This window comes from Scaptodrosophila lebanonensis, unplaced genomic scaffold (assembly GCF_003285725.1).
Source record: "Scaptodrosophila lebanonensis strain 11010-0011.00,11010-0021.00 unplaced genomic scaffold, SlebRS2 tig00000085-arrow-pilon, whole genome shotgun sequence".
Taxonomy (NCBI): domain Eukaryota; kingdom Metazoa; phylum Arthropoda; class Insecta; order Diptera; family Drosophilidae; genus Scaptodrosophila; species Scaptodrosophila lebanonensis.
In genome coordinates this window covers 5,376,963-5,387,986 of record NW_022060564.1, presented here as the reverse complement: position 1 = coordinate 5,387,986, position 11,024 = coordinate 5,376,963, and the positions used below count along the sequence as shown (strand labels likewise).

Genomic DNA, 11,024 nt, shown 5'->3' with positions numbered 1-11,024 from the left:
TGCCTTGGCGAAAGACCTGCATTGATTTATTTGCTTCGCATGGCAGAGTTAAGTGACGCCTCTACGGCTAGCTTTGCGCAAAATCAAAAATGTAGTGATATAGGTAGTAACAATGATTTATTCAGTGCCAGAAATACTAGATGGATACTAATATTTAAGTACCTTCAATAAAATCATTAAGGATAATAATAATAATTATATGAAACGAAATAATGAAATTGATAATTGTTTATTTTAAAAGAAAGCGCAGCGTCTAAATTTGAAGCAAATAAATAAAATAAATAATTTAAATAAATTAAACTAATAAAACTAAGAATTATTAAGTTTATTAACTTTATAGATGGGATCGACAAACGATGTGTTCATATTTTAAATTAAGAGGCGCAGAATTACAAGTAAACATCGTTTTAATTTTTTCTAACTTTTCAAAATATCACGCACTTAATAAATGATCAAATATTTAACTTAAAGAAAGATAATTAATTTTATTTCAGAAAATATGATAATAATAATAATAAATAAATAATTAACCTAAATGAAGTTTATTTATTTTATTCAAGAAACTTAAGTTAAATAAATAAATAACTAAGGCATAGCTGGCCGTTTGGCAAATAAAATTCCCCCACCGTGTCGGATTAGTTATTAGATATTTGTGTCATTTTTATAGGTTTTTTATTCCTATAGCTTTATTTTAGTTTAAGTTCTCTTTTGTATTGATTTTTTGTTTTCTTTTTCTTTTACATCGACTGCATTGTTTGTCGATGAAATAAATAAATAAATAAAAAATAAATAACTATTTTAAATGAAGTTAATTCATATTATAATTATAAGCTAATTACTATTATAAATGAGACTCAAAAATTTCCATTTCCGCAAACCGCATTTAGAAATATCAAGGCCTTGTCTAATTCGCTTTGTAAATAAGTAAAGCCACTTGTATTTCCCTATTTGCATGACTTTCTCATAAAAATAATAACAACTAAGCCGTAGAAAATGCTTTTGTTACACCAATTGAATGAAATTGAAATTTTCTTTTAAATTTGTTGCAGCCTTTATAAGTTTTCTATTGTGCCTAGCTTAGTAGAATCTGCAATACAAGTATATGCTTTATTCATTTAGTTTCAATAATGTTTGCCATATCCAAGTAAGCTCTTGCATCTTAAATACTTTAGTTTATACTTTGATTTGTAATTACAATTCGCAGATTTTCAGCGGCGGGAGCTGTGTTCCTTTTCTTTCTCCAAGTCGTTAAGATGGAACTGAATTCGGGTCCGTGCCCAGATGTCGGAAAACACACTAAACTGGTAAGTGCATTAGAAGACATGCATCTAAAATGTATACCATATAATACCACACAATGGTTCACAGTCAGGTTTCACCGACGCAATGGTTTGGTCGAATTTTGTGTGGGGCAGCGGCATATCTAATCCAACCTGTCAGCACGTCTTTATGAAGCACATTCTAGATATTCAGGCCAAGAGGGTAACATTCATGGGAGGCGATAATAAGAACTATTTGGTATTCGGACTTTGTTATTTCGAGGACAAACTTACGGATATGCACGCATGTAAGTATTTGTTTTAGCAACAGACAAGCAAATAATTTGCATACATACCGCCCTTTTTCCATCAAAAACCAAACTTTGTTAACTGCTTGAATTTTTAATGCACTATATTCTGTAAATCAATTTGCAAGTTGCTGGCCTGTCTGATCATTGCTTTGTAATATATATGGCTAATTCAGAGTTTTATTAAATTTTCCAGTTGGTGCATATGGCGTCACTTTAAGCCAACATCCAGATGAAGCAACGAAGAAGAGAATTTATGAAATATTTGCTAAAAATAATATGAGTACAAATGAGTTAATTGAACCATGTCTGGACGGTCTAGTATCCAAATGAAAAACGCGCATTAATATTAAAACAAATGCTCTTAATTGTTGGCGTTCTGCTTTCAGCAAACTATTTATCATTCGCCTTTTGCACAAATAAGTTCGGCTGGGGCTAGCTGTGCCTAGTTGTGCTAATTTTAGTTGTTAAGTCAATGTCTTGTAAAATCAAGTTTAAGCTTAAGGCTTGAAAATAAATTGTAAACTCTATATATTTTAAAGAACTATCTATTCATTCATGAATTGTGTCTATACCTTTCTAGAAGAAAAACAATGCATGCCAATTCTTTGCAGCATAGCTAAGTAGATAGTTCAGCCTTAATGTATTGGCTATGCTTATATAAATACTTATATTTTAACGTTAGTGCACAGTTTGCTAAAAACATTTGAAGAATTTGCTTGGCAATGCTTGGCCCAGAAAAGTAAGTGAACATTTTTGGCAAGCATATAAGACTCATACTAATATGCAGCACAGACTTATTTTTATTTGTTTATTTACCATAATTGCTTCATCGGATGACGATAACTCAGCTGTAAAGTATCCTTTAAAGGGACTATGTCCTATCATAACTAGCACAGTTCCGAAGGTACTTTGAAGAAAATAAAATATTCAGTGTCAATTCAATATCATTATATTTGTAGACAACTCTAAGGGGTAAGCACTGGGTTACCCTAACATGGGCGGGTAGCAAGAAAAATCAAGCCTGTTCGAAGAAACTCATTGCCAATCATTTGAAAAATTATGAAAAAGTTCACATCCTGGCAACGGACAATAAAAAATACGCCCTAATATCGGGTTGTAATGAGACCATCACTACAAATACCTATCTAAGTAAGTTGGCTGAAAAATATAAGTATATATTAATATATGGTTTCTAATATGCATTTATACAACTTTAGATAACGTATTCGGCTACACAACTCAAAAGAAACCTACAACGGCTGCTCTGAAAGCAATGGTTGCAGCTATGGATAAAAATCGATTTGACAGAAAATATTTGGCGACACCGTGCGATCCAAATGCACTTTAATGATTTAGATCCAGTTCTTTATAAGAAATATCTTTCGCCTCCACAGTAGACCCAAAATATGAATATTTAACACATATTGATAACCTATTTTTAAATAAGCCAAATCTTTGTCTTAAATAATAATGTTGAACCATAGTTTGCAAAAGTCATTTAATTCGAACGGAGGACGCTTCAGTAACTATTTTAGTTATAGCAACAAAATTATTATTATTATTATAATAATAATTATAATTAGAGAAAAAAGAATAATAAGGAATATAATAATTGTTTATGTTTATGTTTTTGATACTAAAGTCCTTAAAAAAACCATAAAATAAGCTTCCTAAACAATAAGTTTTGTGCATTTCAAATATAATTTTAAAATTTTATTGAAGTGATAAATTGATAGATAGCTGGCCGTTTGGCAAATAAAATCCCCCAGCGAGTCGCTTTTAGATATTTTATTAATTTCGATAGCCTTTTTTATTCTTTAGTTTTATTTTGTTTAATATTTATTATAATGATTTTTTTCCTTTTTAATATCAACATATTTGTTGGTCAATGAAATAAACAAATAAAAAGAGAAAACTACACTTATGTATTATATTAATAAAATTTTACTACTTCTTGGTTTAATATTGTTCATCTCTTTTTCTTTTTTGTGCTGTGAATCGGGGCATAGTCGGATTCGTTATTAGTTATTTCTGTAATTTAAATTGCCTTTTTTATTCTTTTGTTTTATTTAGTTTAATATTTATTTTAATGATTTTTCCCCTTTTTTTACGTCAACAGCTTTGCTTGACAATGAAATAAATAAAAAAAGCGAAAGCTACACTACAGATATTTAGATATTAATTTCAATTTTAAATTACTTTTAATTTTTATTAAACATAAATTTAAATTCATTTCTTCAGACCTGCTTGGCTAACCAATGAACCCTTTAAGCTGCTTTCTGCTAAGCTTTTGAAAAGAGAATACAACAACTGCCATAAACTACCTGTGGTTCGTCCATGGAAAGGCCATCTCTACACTATTCACACAATTAGCACGGCCCTTTTCAAACTAACGAACTATGTAACCAACAAAGCCACTAAATCATGGCAACACCTCATTGAGCTTTAAGCGTTGCTCTGCGCAATGTGCTGTGCAACGTTAAGCGAAGGCCACTTAAAATTTAATATGCAAAGTGGCGACTGTTTTGGCATTAAAACGAAATGTGCTGCCTATAAAGGACACCAAATAAGCTACAAAGCGGCAGCGGTACAAAAAGCTTAACGAGCTATACAAAGCGAGGAAGCAAGCACAAAAATACTGAAATGCTAGAGGGTGCCTGAATGAGAGGGGGGGTAGTCGCTCTAAGCAGGGATGGGTAGGGGAGGGGAGGGAGAAAAAATACTCACAAAGCATTTTGCTTGTGCAGCTAACTTGACTTGAAAGTCAAGTTGCCTGCCAGGCCATGCCGGCTATGCAGTGCAGCGCATACAAAAAGGGCAGTACATGAATTTATTTCTCCTCACTTATTTTTCATCACAAAATGTCATTGAGTAGCAGCAGCAGAAAGCGGCAGCTAAAAACTCGCTCTTCCTGAAGACGTCGACGACGAGGATGAAGGCGGCATCACATCAAGCGTATGATGGATGCTTGAGATTTTCTACAACAAGCATTTCCTGTGCAGCGTCATCATCAAATGTCGCCATCGTCGACGACGTCGTTGCTTCTCTTGTACTCGCAGCTGTAGTTGTAGTTGTAGTTGTGTGGCTGTAGCTACTAAGGCTATGTCTGTTGTTGCGTATGCTGACGGCAACTAAAACCAGATACGCGAAAAACGACGAGGACAAGCACGAGAGCGAGGAGGAGGACGAGGACGAGGAAAGCGAGGACGACAACGACAAATAAGCCAGGCAACATTTTAACAAATTAGTTTTCTCAGATAAGCCAAAAACTGACAGCGCCAAAGAACGACTCGCCAAGTCACTACCAGACTGACTGATAAACTGACTGACTGACTGACTGACGAACTGACGAACTGACTAACTGAGTGACATGCGAACTGTGTCGCTGTGTCTGCAGTTTGGTGGTTCACATGGCGTATACGTAACACCCACCATGATGATGCCATGTCTAAGATCGGCTGATGCAGCTTTGTCTCATGTTTCTTGACATTTTTCAACATTTGACAATTTCCACTGGCTCTTCTCACTTCATAGATAAGGTTGGAATTTTACGAACATCATTTTTTGCATGCGTTATCAACAAAACACTTTAGCGTGCACTTGACGCAGCCATTTATTTAAAGCTAGTTGAGAAGCTCTGAACTATTTTTCAGCCATTTAATTGATTGTTTTATAAATGTCTGCATTCTGTATACTCTATAGGAGTCCTGAAGGTTTATTTAAAACTATTTGAAAGAGCTGGCTTAAAAGTTAATTTCGAATCTATACAAGTATACGAATCTATATATATTTATGTACTTTTATTATATAATAAACACTGAAGTTCTCCACAATTCCCGTAATACTTAATCTTTAATAAGAAAATATTTAGGATTAATAAATTGTAGAGTTATTTCAAAGTGTTTACTAACTGATAGAAAACAAGGGTGTATTGAATTCTTGGTTCAAAATTGCGAATCGAATTGAAGCTCATATTGCTGTTATTTCTAAAACTCTAACGAAAATGGAGCGTCGTAGCATTCCAGATAAACCCCACAAGTTATATAAAAAACTAAAATTTCACGCAATTCCTTACAATATGCAGATGGTCGATCCATCCATTGGACGATTGCAAAAAGATATTTGATATCCGGTTGAAAAGAGCCAAAGAAGCGGCAGCTCGAAGAAGTGGAGCAAAACCTCAAAATAAAGATTGATTTCAAATTCATTTCTTCACAAGTTGAAGTTCCTCATTTCCAGCTTTAACAGCAATTTTTCACACAACACTAAACCTAAATATATATATTTTAAATTCTCATATTAATATTTTTAAATTTAAATTGTGAACCTTTATTCATTGCGATTATCAATTCAAAATAAAGATTGATTTCAAACTGATTTATCTCCACAAGTTGAAGTTCCTCATTCTATTTCCAGCTCTAATAGAAATGTGCACAAGCAACACTAAACATAAATACATATATTCTTAAAGTTCATATTAATATTTATAAATTTAAATTGTGAATTTGATATTTTAATAATTTATTTATGATAATTTAATTCCATGATAACATATTTCAACGTTTATAATTAAATGGCCAATGATATGATTTAATCAAAGCTACGATGCGGCATTAAATATTAATAAATACAGTGAAATGTATAAAGGGCGCCGGAAAAAGTAAGAAGAACTTTTCTCCACGCACCAACAAATTTAAAACAGCAGCTAAAATTTTAACTACTTTGACCTTCGAACCGCATAGCAGCTACTGGACCCGCCACACTACGCCACACCACACCACATACTCAAGCACACTTGGCAACCAGCGTCCTTCATTCACACCCCCTCTCCGCCCCCTCTTCCTGTTGGTCATAATAAATTGTGCTTCACAAAAGTTTACGCTTGTCAGCAAGCTTACAAAATGTGTAGAGTTTTGCTGTTGAAAACTCACCAAAACTCCCGAAACTTTTCTATGCATGTGCAGATGTAGCTGTGCTGCACATATATGTATGTGCGTGTGTGTGTGTGTGTGTGTGTGTGTGCTTTGTTGTAATATATTATGGTCAGCAGCAACTAAAACAGCAACAAAAGTAATATGTAACACCCTTCAACACTCCTGGCCCCCTAATTCTCTAGCTCGCTGACTCACTCACTCACACCACAAAAGTTTACAAACAATGCCACATTAACACATTTGTTGAACGTATAATCAATTTGTAATTTGTAGCCCCAACAAATTCGTAAATGTGAAAGAACGAAAAAAATAGAACTGCAAAAAGCTAGAAAACAAAACGGAAAAAAGTTGCTGTTAAAGCAAACTTTTATGTCAACAAGAAAACTAACTGACACATACTCGCATATACATACATACTTGTACATACATATGCAACAAAACTTATGTTCCAACGTGATAAAAAAAAACACACACACAGATACAGATACACAGCAGCAACAAAAAATTACAACCAATGAAAAAGTTAAAACTTGATGTTATACTTGAGTAAAAGGCACTGAACAGAAGTTGGCCAAAAAAAAAACGAATTTAAAACTGAACTGTTTATGGTTTGTATGTGATACAGATTTTCTGTTTTTTACCCAAAAAGTAGAGCTCCTGTCTTCGTTTAAAAAGAGTTTTAATTTTCTTGACATTTAAATGCTTTATAAATGATTAATCAGAAGCGAAGTTGTGAAGCACACAACTGGGTTTTAAAACAAGAATGGAGAACCCAGCACTCACTTCAAATAAAAATTGGTTTTTAAATTTAAATTAATTAAGCAGGACTATGCTAAGCTGGAATACCCTTTTAGACTTCTTGACACTTATTTGTTTATTATTATTATTGTTTATTAATTTAAATGCCTAATAAATGATTAATCAGAAGTGAAGAAGCAAAACACACAACTGATTTTTAAAACAAGGATGGAGAACCCAGCATTCACTTCAAACAAAAATTGGTTTTTAAATCAAATTAATTAACTATCAAAACTCAGGTAAATCGACATACTAAGCAAGACTTTGCTAAACTGGAACACCCTTTTAGGCTTTCAATACAGAGCTTACACATTACATTTAAATTATTTTGTAATTAAGAATTTTTTAAGAATTCATCAGGACTGCTTGTCAAAGAAATTAATGCGTTAGGACATAGTCGATGTTTTAAGATATAAACGTTACTTTAGTTAAGCACTTATTCTACAATAAAAAAGAAATAATAAAAAGAGTACCCATACCATCGAATGTCAATTCAGAAAATATGATCCAGGAAAAACACATGTGCATGGGGGAAAAATAAAACTTTTCCTGCTTAGTTTCTTGCTAAAAATACTTACTATAATATAACATATAGCAGATAACATATATATAAAATAACATATTCATTCATATAGACAAACAGCAGAGCCGACTGTCAACAATCGAGTCACTTTGTTAAACTGTTTAAGAATATATTTGTCAGATCTACACCTATACCGTATTTAACTTTCGCTCGCATTTTATTTATATTGAAATGCCATCTTTATCCTTCTTATGCGAAATTTCTACCACCATTGTACACTGCCATATAACTTACTCTTCAACAAACTATCTGTAGTAATGAAAAATAGTAGTAATTGATTTTTCCGTCATTCCAAAACAATCGTTCAAAATGGAGCACAGAGGCGTGCCAGGTAAGTAAATATAAAATTTTTAGAATACTTGTATAATCGAAACCAATTGCTGGTTTATTTTAAATGCAGATGGTCAGTCCGATGATGACATTCATGGGGAATACGAGCGAAAACAGATAGAAATCAGAGATCTTCAGAGGGAACTAGAAGTAGCAGTCAGGGAGCGAAAGGAAGCGGAAACGGCAAAGTTACGAACAGACAGAATATTACTACGTCTATTAGGAAAGAAAAGAGCAGAACTCGAAGAAAAATTAATTCAAAAATATGGCAACAATTTTCTTTCACATTTCGGTACGTATATTATAGTTCTTCTTGGTTGCTTCTCCAAATATCTCCTTACCTTTGTTGCAGATAACTAAGCAGTACTTCTTTCCAATTCCCAAAATTATTTGCAATGTATATGTGGGGCGAGAGTTGAAATAGTATTTATTGGAAAAGTTAGTTACTAGTTGTAAAGCAAAGAACTAAATAGAAAATCCAATAAACTACTTCATATATAAACAACTATTTATTGTAATTGCAATCGCAAAGGGCGTCCCCTAAAAAGTTGTTGGCAATACGAAAAGGACAGCACTGACTGATGGGCTAAGCACAACATCACATGAATAAATTCATAACTAAAATAAATGAAAACAAATTTAATTAAACCAAATTAATGAAAACCAACAGTGCACTCAAATTAAGCTGTACACCAATTATTGTGACGCCTCTTCCTGAACGAACATATGTACGTCTCCCGTTGGATGTTAAAGGAACCACCACATTATGCCAATAGTCGAATTCTCCTTTATCAAGAAATTTATGCTTTGAAACTTTTCAACAACGACATGATTGAAATTGGGCCTTGTTTTCTAAATCACATTACAACAAAAATGAGAAAACTTTTATTCTTTTTTTCAATTTCTGCTCAATATATTTTCTTGATGACAACGTTCGACAGTTTTATAAACATGCTGACAATGAACACAAAACAAACTTTCATAATTTATATATATATAGTGTGTGTGTGTGCGTATAAATTGGCAGCAGAACATTCACTTTACAGTCACATACTTGGCCGAACGCGTTATGCAAATTTACTGCAGCTGTTATCAGTTGAACCCATACAGAAATACAAATATTTTATATACATGCATACGATATGTTTGCATGTGTTTGCGAGTGTGTGTTCGAAGGAAGAGCGAGTGGAAAACAGATAATGCTTGATAAATATACACAATGTGTAGCATACTTTTGTGCGCCTGGGTCTCGAGGCCATCGACAGGGTCACATGACAACGCACGTCAACGGCCAAGAACCTACACTACAACACAAAAGCGCCTTTTAGCCGGCGACTCAGACACAAAACTGATCCCCCAACATACATCGTCCAACAATTCATCTCACATGTGGCTTTTTATATGCAAATTTGTATGTGGGCTCAACCCTTTGCTGAAGGTCAGTTAGCATTTTATACACAATATATATTGTATATCATTTTTTAAGCGACAAAATTGATTGACATTTTACACCCTTAAGGCAGTTTTCAATATATATGCGCACACGTTTTATATGCATGGCACTCCGTTTGTGTGTTGGTTGATAAAGCCCTTAAGCCATTCTCGGTTTATTGTTATAAAAACATTTTTTTTAAAAACACACACTTTCGTTTTAAGTAAAGAAAAGTATTTGAATTATTTGCTCTTCCCATTGTCAGTTCATTTTCATGAACTTTGCCAACGATAGACAATACCTTGTATGAGTTTTCGAATATTTCATATAACGTGCTAATATAATCTAAAAAAACAAAGGTTTGGTAAAATACCAAACCTACAAGCGTATAAAATGGTATTCAAATAGTTTCACGCGATTATTAATACATTTATATTCAGTAGGTAATATATAATGTACTAACAATAACAAAGAGCTAAAATAAACCTTTAAATTTATATACAAATAAAAATTTAAATTATAAAATGGTGTGTTAAAATGAAAATAGATCAATTAAATATAACATTAAATTTGAAATGTATTTAGATAACATTATATAATATGTATATTGATTTAAATATTTAATTACTAGCGTACTAGTTTAAAAGCAACCCAATACTTGTAACGCTAAGTTAGAGGTTACAAAATAAGTAAATAAATTAAATAAAGTAAATGGAAAAAAATTGAAAAATTAAAAGGTTATAATGAAGGCTTTTGTTTTTTTAAAAGGTATTGGAAGCCCAATTATTGTGCTTAACTTTTTAATACGAATATCTTATCTGCTTGTTAAATAAATTAGCAAATATAATAAATATAATAAATAATAGAAAACCAATAATAGAAACCCAATTAGTGTGCTTAACTTTTTAATGCGAATATCTGATCTGCTTGTTAAATAAATTAGCAAACATAATAAATATTTTTTGACCAAACATAAAAATTAGTTCTCTTTTAAGTAAAAAATAATACATTTTTAAAGTTGGTAAAGATCAATTACATTCAAATTGAGAAACTGAAACTCTAATGGAAACCCATATATTGTGCTCAATTTTTTAATGCGATTTTCAACTACTTGTTAAATAAATAAGAAAATATAATAAATATATTTTGCACAACAAACAAAAGTAGTAGTTCTCTCTTAATTAAATAATAATAAATATTTAAAGCTGGTAATGATCCAACACTTTCCTTGCTTTCGCTTAAAAAATAACACAGTTCGTTAGTTCGTCAGTCTTAGTTCCTTCTGTTAAAATAAGAGAGTATAAATTTGTTTTAAGTAACTTTAATACTAAATCTGTAACTTAAGATTTTCAACCAACACCTGCGCCTTTCTGAATC

The 11,024-nt window shown here is 32.3% G+C and overlaps 2 protein-coding genes across 2 annotated transcripts; both read left to right on the top strand.

Annotated features, from left to right (window-relative positions):
* Positions 1 to 1,129: 1,129 nt before the first annotated feature.
* Positions 1,130 to 2,108, top strand: LOC115626517. Its single transcript, XM_030521901.1, has 4 exons — positions 1,130 to 1,144; positions 1,205 to 1,304; positions 1,369 to 1,567; positions 1,764 to 2,108. The coding sequence occupies exons 2-4, from the start codon at positions 1,254 to 1,256 to the stop codon at positions 1,898 to 1,900; spliced, it is 387 nt and encodes a 128-aa protein (XP_030377761.1). The 5' UTR covers positions 1,130 to 1,144; positions 1,205 to 1,253; the 3' UTR covers positions 1,901 to 2,108.
* A 243-nt stretch (positions 2,109 to 2,351) lies between these two features.
* On the top strand, positions 2,352 to 3,224 carry LOC115626598. The gene is made up of 3 exons (XM_030521982.1): positions 2,352 to 2,474; positions 2,530 to 2,719; positions 2,788 to 3,224. The coding sequence occupies exons 1-3, from the start codon at positions 2,352 to 2,354 to the stop codon at positions 2,916 to 2,918; spliced, it is 444 nt and encodes a 147-aa protein (XP_030377842.1). The 3' UTR covers positions 2,919 to 3,224.
* Positions 3,225 to 11,024: the final 7,800 nt, after the last annotated feature.

What these genes read in the sequence shown, in the direction of transcription:
- LOC115626517 (XM_030521901.1), top strand. Translation starts at nt 1,254, where the DNA reads ATGGAACTGAATTCGGGTCCGTGCCCAGATGTCGGAAAACACACTAAA. An exon ending in TCGGAAAACACACTAAACTG is followed by an intron (nt 1,305 to 1,368) that starts GTAAGTGCATTA and finishes AATGGTTCACAG; the next exon opens with TCAGGTTTCACCGACGCAAT. An exon ending in ACTTACGGATATGCACGCAT is followed by an intron (nt 1,568 to 1,763) that starts GTAAGTATTTGT and finishes TAAATTTTCCAG; the next exon opens with TTGGTGCATATGGCGTCACT.
- LOC115626598 (XM_030521982.1), top strand. Translation starts at nt 2,352, where the DNA reads ATGCAGCACAGACTTATTTTTATTTGTTTATTTACCATAATTGCTTCA. An exon ending in TAACTAGCACAGTTCCGAAG is followed by an intron (nt 2,475 to 2,529) that starts GTACTTTGAAGA and finishes TTATATTTGTAG; the next exon opens with ACAACTCTAAGGGGTAAGCA. An exon ending in CACTACAAATACCTATCTAA is followed by an intron (nt 2,720 to 2,787) that starts GTAAGTTGGCTG and finishes ATACAACTTTAG; the next exon opens with ATAACGTATTCGGCTACACA.